This window comes from Dromiciops gliroides, chromosome 1, assembly GCF_019393635.1.
Source record: "Dromiciops gliroides isolate mDroGli1 chromosome 1, mDroGli1.pri, whole genome shotgun sequence".
In the NCBI taxonomy this organism is placed as follows: Eukaryota; Metazoa; Chordata; class Mammalia; order Microbiotheria; family Microbiotheriidae; genus Dromiciops; species Dromiciops gliroides.
Window position 1 is genome coordinate 504773189 of NC_057861.1, and position 21547 is coordinate 504794735.

The window sequence follows — 21547 nt, forward strand, 5'->3', positions numbered from 1 at the left end:
ATACGGAGCCCAGCCTGGACTTAGGAAGACTCATCTAAATTCCTGAGTTCAAATCCTGCCTCAACCACTTACTAGTTGTGTGACCCTGGGCAAGTCGCCTCATGCTGTTTGCCTCAGTTTCCCCATCTGTCAAATGAGCTGGAGAAGGAAACCACTCCACTATCTTTGCCAAGAAACCTTTGAATGGAGTCATGAAGAATCAGCCGCAACTGAAAGGACTCAGCAACAAAAGAGAAGTTTATATGTAATTCTGGAAGCACTAGAGATCCATTAGAGTTGATTGAATAGTGTCCTAGTCAGGTCTGTGCTTGGGGAAAATCACTTTGTCAGCTTTGTGGAAGACGACAGGAAAGGGGAGAGAGTTGAGGCAGGGAGATGGTTCAGGTAGCTCTTGGCACCAGTCTATGTTAAGACAGATGAAGCTCTGAACTGAGGTGTTGGCTATGTGAGTAGACAGAAGGGGTCACTCACAAGAGAGGTTGTGGAGGTAGAAAAGCAAAATTTGGTAACTTATTGGCTGTGTGGGGAGAGTGAGGAACTGAGGTTACAACTGGGAGTTAGCAACCTGGGAAAATGGGAGAAAAATCACGGTGCCCTGGTTAGCTAACACTTCCCAATTAAAAATTGGTCCCGGGACAGCTAGGTAGCACAGTGGATAGAGCACCGGCCCTGGAGTCAGGAGTACCTGAGTTCAAAGCCAGCCTCAGACACTTAACACTTACTAGCTGTGTGACCCTGGGCAAGTCACTTAACCCTCATTGCCCCACCAAAAAAAAATATATATATGTATATGTATATGTATATGTATACATATATACATATAACTGGGAAACATCTGACAAATAAACACAACTATAATACATCATAAATAATGTTAATTTGTGGCTTTCTAAGTCATGCAGCCTGCAGGTATCTCTATTTGAGTTTCACACCACTGCTCTAAAGAAGAGGGGAATATTTTTTGGAAAAGTTCTGAGCTGTGTTTTGAATATTTTGAGTTTGAGATGTCTCTGGGACATGCAGATATAAATATCCAGTAGGAAGTTGGTGAGCTGGGACTGACACTTTGGAGAGAGACTGGAGCTAGATGTATAGATATGTAAATCACTTTCATGGAGATGATAATTAAACCCAAGGGAGGTCATTATAAAGTAATTGAACCCTTTGTGGGATCCTGGAGGGAAGAGGGCCCGGGACTGAACTTTTGGTCACGCCCATAAGGAGTTGTGGTATGTATGGGTGACAAGCCAGCCAGGGGTCAAAGAAGCAGTCAGACTTGGAAGAGGAGAGGTTGGTGAAACAAAAACTAGAGAGGAGTGAGTATCCAGGAGGAGAGTGTGGTCAACAGTGTCAAATGTCCCTGAGGTCAAGAAGGATGAAGATTGAGGGGGAAAAAGTCACAATTTGGCAGTTCAAAGATAGGTCTCTCCTGACTCCATATCTACTGCCTTTAAGGCTATATATATCACACTGCCTAGACTTGAAGTCTAGAGAACCTAGGTTCAAATCCTACCTTTGACACCAAGCAAATGACTTAACCAAAAACTTGGTTTTCCCATCTGTAAAATGAAGGGGTAGGACTAAATTGGTGTTTTTTTTGTTTGTTTGTTTGTGTTTCGCGGCGGGGGGGGGGGGCAGGGCAATGAGGGTTAAATGACTTGCCCAGGGTCACTAGTAAGTGTCAAGTGTCAGGTCACATTTGAACTCAGGTCCCCCAGAATCCATGGCCGGTGCTTTATCCACTGCGCCACCTAGCTGCCCCTAGATTGTTTTTTTTTTTTTTTTGGTGAGGCAATTGGGGTTAAGTGACTTGCCCAGGGTCACACAGCTAGTAAGTGTCAAGTGTCTGAGGCTGGATTTGAACTCAGGTCCTCCTGAATCCAGGGCCAGTGCTCTATCCACTGCGCCACCTAGCTGCCCCCCTAGATTGTTTTTAAAGTCCCTTCCAGCCTTAGAGGGAGTGAGGTTAGCTAGAAGAGTTTTCTGGAGAAGGGAGAATTGTGCCATCTGTGGCTTGCTCAGAGGCGGGAGGATGACTTAGACAACCTCCTTCCTGTTGTGGGCTAGATGAGCAGGCACTGCTTTCTGGGGCTATTTCTGTGTCTTCTTTGTGGGGCTAAAGGTAAGGATTTACCTTTTCATATGACCTGGGGCCCTGAGCCTAATGGATTTATGCTAAATGTGATTGGTGGGGGCAGCTAGGTGGCGCAGTGGATAGAGCACCGGCCCTGGAGTCAGGAGTACCTGAGTTCAAATTCGGCCTCAGACACTTGACACTTACTAGCTGTGTGACCCTGGGCAAGTCACTTAACCCCAATTGCCTCACTAAGGAAAAAAAAAAGATCTCTAAATGTGATTGGTGGCACTAGGTCTCCACACTGATATCTGGCTGACTGAAGGAGAGTAGACCCCTTCAAACCAGCAAGACTGAGGTAGAGCTGAATCCAGGAAAATAGTGGGAATCTGTGGGTTTGGTCAACCAGAAGTTGGAACTGTTGCTCATGCTGGGAGCTAGACGGGAGTAATTTCCTTTTTTTTTTTCCCCTTTTAAAAAATGTAATAAACACTTTTATTTGTAGTTTGGGGTTCCAATTTTTAATCCCTCCTTCCCTCCCTCCCCTCCTTCCTCCCTGAGGCGGCAAGCAATCAGATATGGGTCATACGTGTATGATTATGTAAAACATTACCATATTTGTCATTTTGTTCAAGAAAACTTGATTGAAAGAAAAAATTAAAAAGTGGAAAATAGCATGCTTCAGTCTGTGTTCCATCAATATCAGTTCTTTCTTTGGAGGTGGATAGTATGTTTCATCAGTAGTCCTTTGAGATTGTCCTGGATCATTGTATTGTTGAGAATAGTCAAGTCATTCACACTTGTTCATCAAACAATATTGCTGTCTCTGCACGATGTAGAAGGGAGTAATTTCAGGATAAATGATCTCACCGATCATTGATCTCATTGGTGCAAGCTTGTTACTCTTAGAGGTGAGGGAGTGTTTAGAGAAATTCCTGGCTGTCGGCACCCTGGAGTGTCAAGGGAAATCATGCTCATTTAGGTTCATTCCTATCCTCCGAAATGACATCTGGGAGAACAGCTCTGTCTCTCCTACCCTGTGTTCTGGGACCGTGGACTGGCCTAGAATTATTCTTGGAGGATGGGAAGAAGGTCAGTTGTGTACATAACTGACATCAGCTTTTGTGGGTCCTCTCTCTCCCCTGTTGGATTGGTGTTGGAATCACCAGGTTTGGCTGTCTTTGAACATAGCCTGGTACTTTCTAGGTAAACTTTAGTAGTGTAGGCTTTGCAATATTGATAGGCAATATTAGGCCTGACTAGGACCTACAGGTATGCATTTATTCATACAGATATTTAAGTATTTACTATTCATGCAGGCCTGGGCTAGATACTGTGGGAGGATAGAGCTATAAAGCTCTGGCCTTGCTTTTGAGGGGGCATAAGCAAATTTAGGGATGTGATTAATGTGCATGGAAGGTCATCTAACATCTCTAAATTAGACTCTTAAGCTTCATAAAGGCAAAGCCTGCACACATAATAAATAATTAGATATCTATGATCAAATCATAACTTGAATGAAGACCTATGAGAGAACACCCCAATCTACCTGTTTGGGGAGACAGGGATGGTCTACACTGCATTTATTTTTTAAACTATTTCCAATGTTTTGATTGGTTGAGTTGATTTTTTTCTTCCTTCTTTTCCTTTTCTTTTTTTGTCTTTAAAAAATACTTTTTGTTTATATGGGATGGTTACTGGGGAAGGGGAGGGATACTAGGGGGAAATACGGTGATATAAAAAACAAAAGAGGGGCAGCTAGGTGGCGCAATGGATACAGCACTGGCTCTGGATTCGGGAGGACCTGAGTTCAAATCCAGTCTCAGACACTTAACACTAGCTGTGTGACCCTGGGCAAGTCACTTAACCCCAATTGCCCAGCAAAAAAGAAAAAAGAAAAACAAAACAAAAGAGGGGGCAGCTAGGTGGCACAGTGGATAAAGCACCGGCCCCGGATTCAGGAGGACCTGAGTTTAAATCTGACCTCAGACACTTGACACTTACTAGCTGTGTGACCCTGGGCAAGTCACTTAACCCTCATTGTCCTAAAAAAAACCACCCCAAAACAAACAAACAAAAAACCCACAAAAGACATCAATAAAAACATATTTTTAAAATATCTATGATCATAGAAGGATGATAGAAGTGAATGGGATTGTGGAGGTGATTTAATTTGACCCTCTCATTTTATAGATGAGGAAAATGTGACTTGCCTAACATCACTCAGGGAGATGTTGCAAAGAACACTGTTGCCTGTACCCAGTGAGTGGTAGGGAGAAGTTCAGAGGAGGCTGGAATTGTCATGGCCCAGGAGGGCATTCTAGATGCAGGACTAGGTCATGTAGGGTATTTTTATATTTATATAGCATTTTATTTTTTTGATTCAATTTTATTTTCATTTCTGGAATTCTCTACCTCTCACCTTCCTTCCCTACCCAATGAGAAGGCAAGAAAAAAACCTGTTTACTTAGCAATTTTTTTTTTAAATTTTAATGAGGCAATTGGGGTTAAGTGACTTGCCCAGGGTCACACAGCTAGTAAGTGTTAAGTGTCTGAGACTGGATTTGAACTCAGGTACTCCTGACTCCAGGGCCGGTGCTCTATCCACTGTGCCACCTAACTGCCCCTGACCTTGGCCTTTTTAAGCTAAGGTCTTTCTTGGGTCTCAGTTTACCTCAGTTTTCTCACCTATAAAACGACCTGGTGAAGGAAATAGCTAAGAAAACCCCAAACTGGATTATGAAGAGTTGGACACAAGTAATCAACAACAACAACAAAAAGGCAAGAAAGAAAGAAAAAGAAAAAAAGATTATTTGACTAGTTAAGTGGAAAGCCAAGGTTTGAACTCAGGCCTGCCTGAATCCTGAGTCCATTGGTAATGTGCTTCCTCTCCAGTGCCAGGCTGAGCTGTTTAGACTTGATCCTGTAGGTAATGGAAAGGCATGTGTGATTTGTATGTTTATCAGTTTGTATCTGTGCATCTGTCTGGGCATGTGTCTGAACCAGTTAGGGTAACTATCTGAGTCTCTCTCTCTCTCTTTCTCTCTGCCCCTTGCCCTTTAAGAACAAGGACCCACCCGGAGCCCTGTAATTCCTTCCCTGGGTCTAGAATGAAATGTCACCAGCTATTTCCTTTTCCCTCCAGACCGTGGAACATGGATTCCCCAACCAGCCCAGCTCTCTGGCTTACGACCCCAAGCTTCGCATCATGGCCATTGGTACAAAGTCTGGAGCAGTCAAAATGTATCCTTTTCCCTTCTCTGCCGATATCAAGGTGGCCCCAGGACTCCCCAAGGGGCTGAGAGGTAAGGCTGACTCAGCATAATGTAAAGGTGTGCTCGTCTCCTTTGTGCCCCAGGGACTAGAGGGTGGAAGTAAGGCAGGGATGTGTGGGCCTATACCATTGAAATATAAAATCTCTCCCTGGCTGTTGTTTTTGGGAGAGTAGATGGGAGAAATAACATTTAAATTGGGTCTTGAATGGCGGGGTGGATTTGGATCCAGGGAAACATTTTTTCACGTTGGGGAGGCAAGATGAGCAGAGACTTAGCTCACAGATGAGAATAAGCATAGGGTATTTGGAGAGGCTGGCAGATGGAGGGGTCGGTGTATCACCACTTCATTAAAAGTGTGCTGTAAGAAATAAGCTTGGGGCAGCTAGGTGGCCCAGTGGATAAAGCACTGGCCTTGGATTCAGGAGGACCTGAGTTCAAATTTGACCTCAGACACTTATCACTTACTAGCTGTGTGACCCTGGGCAAGTCACTTAACCCCCATTGCCCTGCAAAAAAAAAAAGAAAGAAAGAAATAAGGTTGATTAAGCCCCTAAAGGGTCTTGATGCCAAGCAGGGGAATCTGGACTTTGATTTGGTGGAAGGAAGGAAACAATGCAAAGTTCTCGAACCTTCTTGGAAGGGTGATAGGACGGAAATGTACTTAGGAAGGGAATCCTGGAAACATCAGATGGAGTGCCTTGAGCATGGTGTAGGGGATTAATAAATGCTTATTGAATGAACGGATGAGAAACCCATTGGTTTATGGAGGAAGGGTTGAAGTTGTTTTCATGTTAGACCTCCCTTGGCTCTTCCTTCCACCACCCAAGGATGGGACACCCCTTGGTGGGTGGTTTCTGATCTTGAAGGTTTTCCCGAATCCAGAGTATCAGTGAGCAGAGACCTCATCACCTCATGGGCATCCTTTTGTCCTTTCCCATCTGTCTGGGTCACCCAGGTCTAGAATCGGGTCTTTTTTGACTCAAAGCTAAGTGAGTTTTCTCCTACCATATTGCACTAAGGTAGGATAGATGAGGCCAGGTAGTATGACCATGGAGTTGGGAGATAAGGGTTGGGATTAGAGTAACACGGTAAGATTATAAGGCTGGGTTTATGGATTTAGTGTTAGAATTTATAACTAGGGGTAGTCCTTGGAGGGGGGAAGCGGGGGGAGGTTAAGGGAAGGGTGGAGTTAAAAACTCTTGGCCTAAAGCTTGGAAGGGATAGGAATGTCAAGGCTTGGGATAAGGCTACCAATAGTCCTGAAAGGGGTTTAGGGAAGAGAACCTTGGGCCAAATTTGCAAGGGAAGGAGCCAAGGCTTTAGGCTGAGGACTTATGCTGTCTGTCATCTTCCTCCTTACCCACATCTCCCTGGGTGAATGGGCATCTGGCCCCTGGGGACTGGCTTCCCCTCCCACCTCCCCCCAGAAGCCCATTAAGACCACCTGCTGGATGATTTAAAGTGTGGAACAGAAGCGGCTCTCAGGCCTAAGCTTCCAGCCCTAGCTTTGTTCCCCGTCTGGCTTCTTCTCAGGAACATTAGGTCTCTGTGTTGAACGTCAGACCTTGGACATCCCTTGGTCAGTCATTCTGGTCCCCAGTTAGTCAGGCAAGGAGGTCCTTATCTGTCAGGCCTCAGAGAGGCAGGCAGACCTCCCCTTCCTACCTCCCTTCCCCTGGCACCACTCCTGGCCCCTAGCCCTGCTGGGTGGGGGAGGGGCGGGCACAATCAGGGTTCCTGTATGGCTGTGGACAAAGCGGGCATTTTCCACTACACAGTGCACCCAGGGATGGCAGGGTCGGCTCTAGCCCAAGCAGCTGAAGGCTCCCCTCCCCCAGCTGGGGGGAGAGGCAGCCCTCATGGAGTGGAAAGAGAATTGGGTTTGGAGTTGGACAACCTGGCTTCATAATTCTTACTGTGTGACTGTGGGCAAGTCACTTAACTACTCTGGGCCTTGGTTCCCCCATCTTCAAAATGAGGAGGTTGAAGTAGATAATCTCAAGTCCCTTCCAGCTCTAAATTTAAGACCTTTTGAACCAGGAGGCAGCCTGAGAATTTTTGTGACTCTTCCAAATATGCCCTAGGTTATATTTCTCTTTCCATCCTGGGAAACCACTTATAAGTGAGATTGAAACCTTTCCTTCCCCCTCCCCAGCTTTTCAACTCAGTCTGAGGCAGTAGCCTGGAGACAGTTGGAACAGGAGCCCCAGTTATGCGAATGTTTGGGGGGACACTGCCATAGTTAAGAAGCATTAACTGAACTGTACTAGATATTCAAGGTGGGGTAACAAAGTGTGTGTGTGCACATACATGCATAAACCATTAAACATAGAGATTACATATGTCTTTGCATTCCTTGTGGGAGCAAGTCTCAGCTTGGCATTAGAAAGGCACTGGGGGGACAGAGCAGCTAGGTGGTGCAGTGGATAGAGCACCAGCCCTGGAGTCAGGAGGACCTGAGTTCAAATCTGGCCTCAGACACAACACTTACTAGCTCTGTGACCCTGGGCAAGTCATTTAACCCCAGTTGTCTCATCAGAAAAAAGAAAGCACTGGGATACCATGGAAAGAACAATGGGCTCAGCCTTGCTCTGCCCCTAGTTAGCTGCATGACTTTGGGTAATTTACTTATCATCTTCTTCTCTTATAACATGACTAATGCAGAAATATGTTTAATGTGTTTTATATATATACATATTTATATTTATATATTTTATATATATATATAAAACCTATATCAGATTACCTGCTGTCTAGGGGAGGGGGGAGGGAGGGAGAAAAATTTGAAATTGGAAATTTTATTGGAAATTTGAACACTAAAAAAGATAAATTTTTAAAAATTTACTTATCATCTCTAAACATTGATGCCTGTACTCAAGGATCTTAGGGTCTAGTAGGGAAAGAGGAGGTACTAGCATGAAATGGTCACAGGATGGACATTTATGTGGGATGCTATGGGATTCCAGAGAGGAGGAAGAAGTGGGAATAGACACGGGCCAGGGTGGGGTCTACCCTTCTGGAGCCACATGTCTTTGGAAGAGCAACTGACAACCCTGCTGGTGTCACCAGTTGACACAATGGATGGAGATGCAAAGCCCTACTCAAACAGGTGGGCAAAGGGTTAGATACACAAGAGACAAGGGTCCCCTCTGTCCACTCCTGACAGGAACTGATTGTGTCTCCCTGCATGCCATTCATTCAATTCCACAGACATCTATGGAATGCCCACTGTATACAGCACTAGGTACCCATAGGACCCACATCTCCTTCTTTTACAGAGGAGGAAACAATTCAGTGACTAACCCAAAGCCACACAGCAAATTAGTGGTAGAGCTGAGACTTGGAACCCAGGTGTTGTAACTTTTGTCTGTTACTTTTGTAGAGACAGAAGGAAGTATACCAAGTATACACTCTTCTAGATGCCAAAGGTTGATTGGAGAGAGGGAGGGATGTGGAGGGGGGGGAGAGTGAGAGAGAGCGAGAATGTGTGTGTGTGTGTGTGTGTGTGTGTGTGTGTGTGTAAAAGTAAGTTGGGGGGTGTCTGTGGCTCTACTTGCACCCTCCAGATTGCTGTTATGTGCCCTTTGGTGGGATAGAGGGATTGAGTGATTGTATATACACTGGGGTTGGAGAGGAGGCAGAGGACTTGTTATCAGAGCGGGAGGCTTGAGTCTGGGCTACCCGGCTTGCTTCTGTTGTCTGAAGCCAGTAAGGTCACTCTACCCTTACCATTTTTTATTTTTATTTTTATTTTTTTTTTAGTGAGGCAATTGGGGTTAAGTGACTTGCCCAGGGTCACACAGCTAGTAAGTGTTAAGTGTCTGAGGCCGGATTTGAACTCAAGTACTCCTGACTCCAGGGCCGGTGCTCTATCCACTGCGCCACCTAGCTGCCCCCTTACAATTTTTAAAGAACCAAATCTTTCCTAGTTGATCAACTGGTAGCTTCCCTCTTGTCATGGGCCCTGCATCTATCATTGTCTCCTGAGGATGAGTCATTGGAGCTTTCTCACATGAGGGAAGACGTTTTCTTTCCCCTTCCTGAGGCTGGGTGAGAGTGACTGGCCAGGCTCAGAGCTCAGTGAGTATCAGACCCTTGAGTCTGGCCTAGGATCGGGGAGGGGCCTTCCTATCGGATTGGAGATGTGTATGAGAGATCAGTGAGGACAGTGTTTCCATGATTCGGCAATTCATAAAGCTGGAAAAAGAACTTGGTAGTTTTTGAGTCCAGCAGTAGACCATGGACCCCCAGAGAAGCTGGATGCTCTGGCCTGAGGTCTCACGGGGAGTAGTTAGTGATAAGTTGAGTCTGGAACCCAGATCTGATCTTGTTGAATGTTCTTTCCAACGAACGTTCTGAGTGACTTGCTTGAGCTCACATAGCACGTTAATGGCAGAGGCTGACCTAGAGTTTGTGTCCTTGGGTTTCCTAGCTCTCCTCTCACCTCCTCTACTGGGAGGGAAAAAAACAAAACCCTTGTGGTAAATATTTAAAGTCAAGCAAGACAGATTCCCACATTGGCCATGCCCAGAAAGCTATGTCTCAGTATGCATCTTGAGTCCATCCCCTCTCTGCCAGGAGGTTGTTTTTCTTCCCATTCTTAAAAAACCAGCCGACCAGTTCTTCCTGACTGCAGGGTTGGCTGCTCTGGGAACCTTAGAATTCAGAAATCTAGGCTTTCAGGGAGGGCAGCAGCCCAGAGAGGGAGTGGCGGAGCATTCTTTCCTAGTCTACCAACTTTTCCTCCTCAGGAAGTGGAGTGAACAGCTTAGAGAGGTTTGGAGAAGCTGGGACCCAGGTATGTGTGCCTATGTTCAGACCTAGTTTAAGTGTTCAGTGAGATAAGGCGAGAGTTATCTCTTTAGGGGGGGGTCTAATAGAAGGCCTGAGATAGGCAGGGGAGGGAAGGGAGGAGAGAGCTTCATGTAGGGTGGGGGTGGGGAAGGAATCTCACTTGACACAGCTGTGTTCTGGAGAAAGCTAAGTGCTAATTGCATCTGTGTAAAGCAATCTTGCTTTGAGGGGGCTGGGAGGGGGGAGTGGATAGGCATTGGAACCTGCTGTTTCAAGGACTGCCCTTATCTGTAAGGAATCCTTTGGTAAAGTAAAGAATTGCCTCCTAATTTATTGTTTTAATCTGAATTTCCATATATTCAAGTTGCAGTGTCCTGGCTGGGTTGCTTTCAAGGTTTTTACCTTCACTTCCCCATCCCCCTCCTCTCCAGGGTCGCTCTTGTATTTGGCTCTAGGTGGAGCTCCGGGCTGGGGCCCTAAACAACATCTGGATCTGGCCCAGATGAGGATCCTTTCTATCTCCCTGTTCTAGGCCATTCTTACAACCAGGGGAATCCTACCCATCATCCCCTTAGCTCTCTATCTAGGGCTCATTATTTGCCTATCTATGAGTGCCGACTAACTAGGCCTGTTCCTGTCAATTGATTGACTCATCTATTTCTGGGTAGCTCAGGCTGAGAGGATAGAGGGCCCACCTCAGAACAGAAGCAAAGGAGGTGAAGAGAAAGGAAATGAGAAAGGTCATTACTTGGGGAGACAGCCTGCTGATTCAGCATTTCTTTCTGTTCTTCTCCCCCCCACCCCGACCCTTTCCTTAGGGTGTTAGAAGTGGATCAGAACTCCTTGCCTCTGTTTGTCTTCTTCCCATCCCCCTACTCTACACTGGTCCCTCCTCTTCCCTATCCTGGGAAACTCCTAACCCTGTCTCCAGTCACACACACTCAAGACTATGGGTCCACTTTGACTCATAATAGAAATCTCTTATCATCAAAGTCTTATTTCATATTTACATATGTATGCACACATATGGAACAGATTTAAATTTATAAGAATAAAAGCCATTTCATTCATTTTATATATATATATATATAAATGCATACATACATATGTGTATATACACATATGGAATGGATTTAAATTTATAAGAATAAGAGCCTTTTCTCTGTGTGTGTGTGTGTGTGTGTGTGTGTGTGTGTGTGTGTTGGGGGGGATTATGGGATATGAACAGGCAGTTCTCAGGGGGAAGAAATCCAAGCCATGTGGGGGGAAAAATTGCTGCAAATCAATGAGAATTAGAGAAATACAAATTAAAGGAGCTCTGAGGTCCCACCTCACAGCCATCACGATCCGTGAGATTGACAAGAAAAATGACATGTTGGAAGGACAGTTGAAAAGCAGGCAGATTCGTGCTCTACTGATCTGGCTGCTTGCAGCATCTGCCACACCTGTGTTCAAAATAGGGGGAGGGAAGGCTGTCTTGCCCCTGCTGGTGCTGGGCACCCCTTTTTGATTTTCTTTAGAGCTGTTTCCCTTATGGCCAGCCAGGACTTGGGCTCTTGACCTAAAATGACTTCTGTTGATCTAGAAGGGTTAGGATAAAGGTCAAGGGGAGCTTAGAACCAAAAGGCGGTAGGTAAGGAAGGGTTTGGAATAAAATAACAGTAACTGTGGCTGACTTAGACTTAAAAGTGAGCTAGAGGGCAGCTAGGTGGCACAGTGGATAGAGCACAGGCCTTGGATTCCGGAGGACCTGAGTTCAAATGCGGCCTCAGACACTTGATACTTGACACTAGCTGTGTGACCCTGGGCAAGTCACTTAACCCCAATTGCCTCACCAAAAAAAAAAAAGAAAAAGAAAAAGGAAAAAAAGTGAGCTAGAAGAGACTTTGGAGAGAAGACCAATTGCATCGCTCACGTAAGAGAAGAAACTGAGACCCAGAGAGAAAGCACTTAACCCACTTTTCTAGCTAGAATTAGAACCCTGGTCTCCTAACTATGCCTGGTACAGAGAGCTCTGCTTGCATGATTCTTCTAGGGACCTAGAGCCTAGGTCATTGTGTACATATGTGTTTGGGGTTGTCTCCAATATTGTGTGTCACTTAGCTGAAGTGGTATGGCTGGGAGACCTTTCTCACTTTAACCTTGAACATGGTGCCCATCTCCCCCAGAGGTGAATTTCGTCTTACTCCGTATCATGGAAGGGGGGAATTCCTTGGGAATCCTCTCCCAGGAGAGGCTGGGGCAAGGAGATGCCCCCTGGGGATAAACCATCCCATTAATGGAGGTAAGTGCCCTCTGTCCTCACAGCCTAGAAACCAGGCCAATAGAAGGGTTGCCACTCCCTTAGAAGCCACTCTCAAGTGCCTCTGTCCCTAAGGTAAGGGAGATGGGGCCCTTGACCCATATAAGAAGCAAAGGGAGGAGTGCTTCGTGTACTCTTAATTACTACCCACTTTGCCTGCCCCTGTGTATCTGGGCTCTCCAGCTGCTCCCTTTTCCTCTGCCCCAGATCAGCCCAATCAGTCTGCTTTCCTTGGGAGTCAGCTATACTCACGTATAGCAGCGCTCAGAAGTCGGCTTTGTGGAGTCTTCTCTGTTCTCCCATCCTGTAGCTTGATAGCATCCTGGTATCCGTTTAAGGGCTCATGACAGTTTTAGGGAGGATGTTTCTGAAGCCACGTAGATGTGACTTTGGGATAATTCGTGCCTTTGTGTCCTTCCTTCTGTTTGCCAGGAAAATTCAGAGCAGGGGAGGAGGAATAGCTATGATGATATCTTACGACTTAGGATTTACACTGTACTCTCTCTACAGTAATCCTGCAAATATGCCTTGCCCGCCCCCCCTCCCATTTTACAGACAAGGAAACTGAACCTCAGAGAATTGAAGTGCCTTGCCCACAATCACACAGCTGTCTAGTGTCAGAGCCAGGACTACCTCAGAGAGAGGTTGTGAGGGTTGGAGATAACATAGAAAGAGCCTTAAAGCACTATGTAAATGCTAGCTTTTGTTTCTTATTCAGACCTTTTGCAAACCTTTAATCACCATATCCGTCTTAGTTCTTATTATTATCATTATCATTATGACTATGACTACTACTCTGTGTTGCCTTGGCCAGGGGGTGAATAGAATCACTCCAATTTTGCAGATGGGATGACTAAAGTCCCAAGTGACTTAGGCAAAGCCACATTGGTGGTTAGTGCTATAGATAATGTAAATGTCTTCTTCTTTTTTTTTTTTTGGTGGGGCAATGGGGGTTAAGTGACTTGCCCAGGGTCACACAGCTAGTAAGTGTCAAGTGTCTGAGGCTGGATTTGAACTCAGGTCCTCCTGAATCCAGGGCTGGTGCTCTATCCATTGCGCCACCTAGCCGCTCCTATAGATGTCTTCTGAGAGGCCCAGGAGAGGGTCCTTCATCTTCAATCTGGTCTTCTCTCTTCTTGTTCTCCGTTCTGATCCCTGAGGTGCTTGGATTTTACCAGCTGTCAACTATTCACATTGCCGTTGGACACAGGGGCCCCTAGATGGGATGTCAGAGACAGCCGGAGCGTACATATGTGACCTCAAATGCTAGGCTAAGCTTTGCCCAGGCAACCGAGGACTTGGTTAGGGGGATGAGGGCTCCCTTTCAATAAAAGGCATGGGTTGGCCGTTGCCTGGGGTTGCTGTGAAACTAGGGATGGGCTCTGGAAACCACACAGCTTGAGGAGAAGAATATTTGCCTCAAGTACACTTAGGTGGAAGGTAGTGATTTTTAAGATGAAATATGAGCCCTTTAAAGGACTTATCCTAAATGGTCACCACGTTTGAGGTTGGAGTTCATCTAGTCCATTATTTTCCTTTTATAGATAAGAAGAGGGAAAGGGGGAAGGGGGGGAGGAGCAGAGGAGAGACAGAGAAACAGACACAGAGACAGGAGAGAGAGGGGGGAGGAGAGGGGGGAGAGAGAGGGAGAGAGGGAGGGAGAGGGAGAGAGAGAGAGGGAGAGAGGGAGGGAGAGGGAGAGAAAGAGAGAGAGAGGGAGAGAAAGAGAGAGAGAGAGGAAGAGAGGGAGAGAGGGAGGGAGAGGGAGAGAAAGAGAGAGAGAGGGAGAGGGAGAGAGGGAGGGAGAGAGAGAGGGAGGAACAGAGAGGAGAGACAGAAACAGACACAGAGACAGGAGAGAGAGAGAGAGAGAGAGAGAGACACACACACACACACACACACACACAAAGAGAAAGAGAGATAGAGTGTGCAAAACCTGGACTAGGACCTAAGTCCCCTTGAACCTAAGGATTTTTCCGTCATTGCCCCTACACAGGGACATGTTCGGCATGATGGGTTCCCTTAACAGCAGAGGCCTTGGTCTTGGGTTAGAGAAGGACGGAGTGAATAGTGAATCTCTGAATGGTCCAGCAACTGGGCAGTCAAATCTTATGATCCCTTGGCCCCTTCCCCTGTGACAGGACAGCAGAGTTTTCTTTTCTGTCCTTGTTCTCACTTTCCCTCCTGATTTTGTGTCTTTTTCTGTAGCTCCAATTTCCAGGGCTCAAGCCTTGGTATGAGAGTGGGGATGCATGAAAGGGGAAAAAAACTATTCCATTTGCCCATTTTTTTGGGGAGGAGATAGGGGAGAAAAGAGTTAACAGTGGGCTGACTTTGGAGGGCCACGGCCAGCCTAAGAGAGGTTATCCTGTATTAACTTCCCATGGATCCTTATTCCTTCCTTCAAAAGCCTTTGCTTGGATCCTTCTTGCATATAGAATAAATTTGAAACTCCTCAGCCAGGCATTCAAGGCTCTCTATGGTTTTGCCACCAAACTCCCTTTCCAGCTTTAGAGAGGTCCTGCTAAGCAACTAGCATTAGCAGTAGCAGGACCTATCTGTGTCCAGCGCTGTGCTGGACCCCAGAGGGGCTTACAACTCAGCTGTTAGAGCTGGTATGTTTAGGTACCTGTGTGTTCGTACACACACATACACACCCCTGATCTCTTACTTCTACCCTCTTGTTTTGCCCTAACCCTCCTTGTACCCCCTTTAGCATCTTTTTTTTTTAATGTATGAGGTATTTTATTTTTTCCATTACATGTAAAGATAGTTCTCAACTTTTGTTTATACATGCTTTACAATTTCAGATTTTTCTCCCTCCCACCCCCTCCCTCCCCCCCTCCCCTAGACAGCAGGTAATCTGATATAGGTTATATCTATATATCTCTATACATATACATATATATATATATATACACACACACATATATATATACACATAATAACATTAATCCTATTTCTGCATTAATCCTGTTACAAGAGAAAGAATCAGAGCAGTGATGCAAAACCTCAAAATAGAAAGGAAAAAAAAAAACCAACAGCACCCAAAACAAAAGAAATAATATGGTTCAATCAGCATCTATACTCCACAGTTCTTTCTTTCTTTTTTTTTCTTGGATTTGGAGATCCTCTTCTATCATGAGTTCCCTGGAACTCTTCTGTACCATTGCATTGGTGAGAAGAATATAGTCCATCACAGTAGGTCAACACTCAATGTTGATGATACTGTGTACAATGTTCTTCTGGTTCTGCTCATCTCACTCATCATCAGCTCACGTAAGACCCTCCAGGTTTCTCTGAACTCTTCCTGCTCATCATTTCTTACAGCACAATAGTCCTTTAACATCTTACTAAATGGACTGCAGCTGTTTTGTGGTTAAACTAAGTCCATTCTCTCAATCATACAGCACTCAGTGCTGTAGACCAAGGGATGACCTCCTTCTTGCAACTGGTACGGGCCACCTCTTTGCTGGGGAAAAACTGGGGCAAGGGGATAGGAACGAGCCCAGATCAGGGTTACCCAGCCATTGGTCCGTTTGGTGTTCCTGGTCCTGTGCTGTCTGGGGGGATGGGAGGAAAAGACAGCCCTCACCCTTGAGGAGATAAGATTTGAAACCATTGGAGAAAAGGACAGGACAGATAACCAAGAGTGAGATGGGGGAAGGAAAGATTCTTAAATGCATCAAGTGACATTTCCAAAACTTCCAGCTCAGCCCTGCTGCCACCCTTAGACAATCACTAAAGGGTGACTGCCCAGTTTTTTTTTTCTACCACCTGTTGCCCAAGATTCAGGGTTCCAGGTACTCTGTTTCTGGTGGATGGAAGTAAGGAGGGTCTGCTTGTGACATCTTCCTGTATGAGGAGAGAATTATAGTTACAGATCCTAGACCTAGAAGGGACCTTAAGACGCCATCCATTGCTGGGAATGGGGATGCGCACCTATATAACCTTTCCTTGGAAGACTGAGTTGGTTGGTTTGCTTGAGCTTGGCAGTTCTGAGCTTCAGTAGGACTAGAGATAAAGGAGAGGCCACACCCTTAACACCAAGATGATGGGCCCTGGGAAGTCCAGGTTGTCTAAGGAAGGGGCCACTTGGCCCAGGTTAGAAATGAAAATGTTAAAACTTCAGTGTCAGGGCAGTTAGGTGGCGCAGTGGATAGAGCACAGGCCCTGGATTCAGGAGGACCTGAGTTCAAATTTGGCCTCAGATACTCGACACTAGCTGTGTGACCCTGGGCAAGTCACTTAACCCCAATTGCCTCACCAAAAACCAAAACAAAACAAAACAAAACACTTCAGTGTCATTTGGCAGTGGGATCTAGCCTGAAAGAAGCCACTGTACTTCCAAGCTTGGGTAAAATAGGGAGAGCCTGGTCTTTTAAAAAAAATGACACCATCCATTTATTCCCAGTGTGTTCCCTTGACTTTTCTAAAAATACTATTTTGGGGGGGCTTGGGGGCAGGGCAGTGAGGGTTAAGTGACTTGTCCAAGGTCACACAGCTAGTAAGTGTTAAGTGTCTGAGGCCAGATTTGAACTCAGATCCTCCTGAATCCAGGGCTGGTGCTCTATCCACTGCGCCACCTAGCTTCCCCTGTTCCCTTGACTTTTTTTTTTGACTTTTTTTTTTTTTAGTGAGGCATTTGGGGTTAAGTGACTTGCCCAGGGTCACACAGCTAGTAAGTGTCAAGTGTCTGAGGCTGGATTTGAACTCAGGTACTCCTGACTCCAGGGCCGGTGCTCTATCCACTGTGCCATCTAGCTGCCCCTCCCTTGACTTTTGTTTTTGTTTTTTTTGTTTTTTTGCAGGGCAATGGGGGTTAAGTGACTTGCCCAGGGTCACACAGCTAGTAAGTGTCAAGTGTCTGAGGCCGGATTTGAACTCAGGTACTCCTGAATCCAAGGCCAGTGCTTTATCCACTGCGCCACCTAGCCACCCCCTCCTCCCTTGACTTTTGATAAAGTATTGCTCCCTTTTTTCGATGGATGCCACTAAGTCTCAGAGGGACCAAGTAAATATTCAAGTGCCACAGTGTGTTAGTGCAAGAATAATGGACTATTTTATTCTCCTTTTTCAGCCACTCTTATGTCCTGAATGGAAGATTTTTTTCTATATGTGGCCTGGTTGCCTTGGGACCTAGAATTAGATCTGAAAGTAACCTTGGAGATCATTTTGCGTGTGTGTCTCCCTCCATTTCTCAGATGAGGAAAGTGAAGCTCAGAGAAGTAGTGACTTGCCCAAGGTCACACAGAGGGGAAGTTCTAGAGCTAGGCATTGAATCCAAGTCCCATCACTAGGAGTCTGACTCGGCTTCCGTGAGGGCATGAGGTAAAAGAATCTTTTCCTAGCCCTGCCTCCAGCCTCCTCCTAGAGAGGTTCTTTTGTATATCAGACATATCCAGGCCTTTTCCAGTCTGGTTCAGAGCCCCTGCCCACCCTGGGGGCATCAAACGATGGAGAAGGGAGTTTCCTAATGCTCATCGAAGCTCTGCGTGTTTGCTCGCTCACTCTTTCCCCCCCCCTCCCTCCCTCTCCCCTTTCCCCAGGATCCTTATGAAATTTAAGGTAGGAGGAAGGCCACTCCAGCACTTTGTCTTCTCCATAGCGCTCCATAGGATCATAGATTCAGATTCGGAAACGGAGGCACAGAGTATTGAAGAGGAGCTTGAGCCACAGTTCCTGCCCTTGAGGGATTTGTGATCTCAACGGGGAGAGGAAGCTGATTTCTGTGGAAGAGTTTAGTGATGACACCAGGCAGCAAGGGCTAAGTCCTTCATGAGTGGGGAGACAGCTTGGTGAGAGGGAAGAGAACACTGCAATTAGCCAGAAAATGAGTTTGGGTTTTGGCTCCGCTGCTGAACAATCTGTGTGACCTGGAAACTACTTCATTGTTTCGTCCTGTCCGACTCTTGGTGTCCCCATTTGGGGTTTTCTTGGCAGAGATACTGGACTGGTTTGCCATTTCCTTCTTCAGCTTTTTTGACAGATGAGGAAACTGAGACAAATGGGGGTAAGTGACTTGCCCAGGGTCACACAACTAGTAAGTGTCTGAGGCCAGATTTGAACTTAGGGAGATGAGTCTTCCTGATTCCAGGTCCGGCGCTCTCTATTCACTTAACCACCTAGCTGTCCCAACTCTACTTCACTTAATGCAGTTAACTGCTGCCTGCCTCAGTTTCATCATCTGCAAAATGGGGATAATAATAGCACCTACTCCCCACATTGTTTGGGATATTTGTAAAGCACTTTGTGAATCTTAAAGCACTCTATCAGTGCTACCTGTTATTGTCCTCATCATCTCTGTGTTATGAGGATAAAATTGCTTAAAACTTGCAAAGTGCTTTGTAAACCTTAAGGAGCTATAAAAATGGTAGCTCTTAATATAAATGCAAGAGGGGGTAACTAGGTGGCTCAGTGAATAGAGCATCAATCCTGGAATCAAGATGGAACTGAGTTCAAATTCAGCTGCAGACACTGGTTGTGTGACCCTGGGCAAGTCATTTAACCCCAGTTGCCTCCAAAACAGTAAATACTATTTTCATATACATTCAGGCATACATACACACACATACATGTGTGTGTGTGTGTGTGTGTGTGTTTATATATAAAATGTAAGAGGAGTTCAGAGCAATGTAGGGATAATCAGGGAAGAATTTCCATGTGAGGAAGGGAGCTCCTTGGCTCTTGAAGTTTACCTTTCAGTAGATGCCCAGAGGCCTGGGGCCTGCCTGGGACCTAGAGCTTCAGGAAAGGGGGGGATGATTCTGAGGCTCTAAAAAAGGGGGGCCCTCTATTTGGATGGAAGGGGGAGGAGTGTGGGGTAGCTGGGTTGCTCTTTGCTCTTCTTCTCCTTCCTCCTCCATGCCAGATCTCTCTCCAAGCCATCCCTTGGAAGTTGGTTCTGAAGAAGAGGTGCTTGGAAATGAATCTTTCTATTATCTCTGACTGGGTTTTTGGTGAGGATAAGATATAGTTAGTCACCGTCTGCACTAGATCCCTCTCTGGGGCCTGCTCAGTAATTACCCCCTCTGTTTGCGCTGCCTATGTGACCTTGTCAAATCCCTTCTCTCCAGACCTCAGCTTCCTCTTTTGTACAGTGAGAGCATAGGATTAGATGTTCATTAGGGGTAAGGAATGGACCTGGGAGTTTATTGGTCTAGAGAACCACCGAGAAGAGAAGACTTCTCTACCCATGCAGGCCATGCCTTCTCTTCATCTGTGCAGTCTGAGAGAGTTGCCTAGAACAGAGGTGTCAATCTCAGCCAGGCCCAAGCCAGATAAAAATGTCATCGGGGAAATATTTAACAAAATTAATAAAAATACAATATAGCGTTGTTGTTGTTCAGTCATGTCCGACTCTTTTGACCCTCTTTTGGGGGTTTTCTTGACAAAGACATTGGAGGGGTTTGCAGTTTCCTTCATTAACTCATTTGACAAATGAGGAAACTGAGGCTAACAGGGTAAATGACTTGCCTGGGGTCATACAGCTAGAAAGTAAGTGTCTAAGACTGGATTTGAACTTGAGTCTTCCTGACTCCACTAAGCCACTTAGCTGCTTCCAACACATACAGTATAGATATGGTTAGTTTGTGTTTTTTCAAGTCAATATGGGAGGTAGCTAGAAGGTTTAGTGGATAGAGCACTGGGCCTGAAGTCAGGATGACCTGGGTTCAAATTTGTCCTCAGATACTCTGTGACTCTGGGCAAGTCACTTAACCTCTTTTTGCCTTAATCCACTGGAGAAGGAAATAGCAAACCACTCTAGTATCTTTGTCAAGAAAACCCCATGAACAGTATGGGTGTGCTATGGTCCACAGGGTCACGAAGAGTCGGACACGACTGAACAACAACAAAGTGAATATGGGGTTACTGGGATCCGTTTCTATTTGAGTTTGACACCTCTGGCCTAGACTGGGGCTTCTTAAACTTTTTCCACTCACAATCCCTTATCACCTGAGAAATTGTTACACAACCCCAGGCATAGCAGTACATAAAATAGATATATATAACCTCTGACTGTTGCCAAATTTTTCACAATCCCCGCATTCAGTTACACCATCCCACGTGGGGTCTCCACCCCCTAGTTCAAGAAGCTTTGGCCTAGACCACTGAGAGCTTAAAAGTGGCTTCCTTAGGGCCAGGATATATCAGAGGCAAGATTTGAACTAGGTCTTCCTGTTGCAAGGCTACAAAACCTTTCTAAATGATCTAACAGTACTCCTATTGATAATGATGAAGTCTGACAACCTTCTCTCCTACCTGCCCCCACCTCCCTAATGCTAGGTATGTGGCTGGGCACATAGTAGGTCTGCAATCTGATCTGGGCAATAAATGACCATAGCTTGGTTTATGAGGGAGTGAAGGGCTAGGAAAACCTCTGGGCCACTGGCCCAGTACCTTGGCCCGGATGCCAGGTGATACGGCTGCCAGCTGTGGCTGTGTGACCTCGCAGGCCACACCTCTCTCTTTCAAATGGAGATAATAAATGGCCTGTCCTGGGATGGGATGAAGATCAGTGCCTGGAGATAAGTCTGAGCTCTTCAAAGAGAAGAAGCTAGAGTAACCAGTGGACTCTCTTTGTTATTATAATAATTATTATAATAGTCACTGTGGAATGGCATCCTCCCCTCTCCCCCACTTCCCTCTTCCAGATTAGAGCTGGTGATCCTTGGTGGCTCCCTTATCGAAACTCCAGGGTCTGAATACTCTCTGGCCAAGTGGAAAGAACCATTTGCTGGTCAAGTCAACAGGCATTGATAAAGCCCTTACTGTGTACCAGGCTCTGTGCTAAGTGACTGAGAAAGAAATACTATTAGAAAGAAAGCTGCTCCTGTCCTCATGGAGCTTATAGTCTAATGGGAGAAAGTGTATATAGAAAAAGAAGCTGAACACCTGTTGAGAGGGTAAGGGTGGGAAGAAGGTCCCCTGAGGGGGTATGCATAGGAGAGAAAGCCCAGAGTCAGGAGCAGAGCCTGGAGAAGACTGAAGACAAGGCTGGCTTGGACACTGTCCTTGAAACACAGATTCTGCAAAGAATGAGAAATCAGAAGAAAGGGCTGAAGGGTAGGGAGGTACTTCCAGTGTGAGAGGTCCAGAGGC

At 45.9% G+C, this 21547-nt stretch overlaps 1 protein-coding gene across 3 annotated transcripts in view; it reads left to right on the forward strand.

The window, feature by feature from the left end:
- The window catches only part of LLGL1 (LLGL scribble cell polarity complex component 1), a 103481-nt gene that overhangs the window by 12123 nt on the left and 69811 nt on the right, over positions 1-21547 (forward strand). For all 3 annotated transcript variants that reach the window (XM_043978137.1, XM_043978138.1, XM_043978136.1), the window contains exon 2: positions 5220-5317. In XM_043978137.1, the coding sequence (XP_043834072.1) occupies positions 5220-5317 (98 nt within the window). The remainder of the gene's footprint in view (positions 1-5219; positions 5318-21547) is intronic.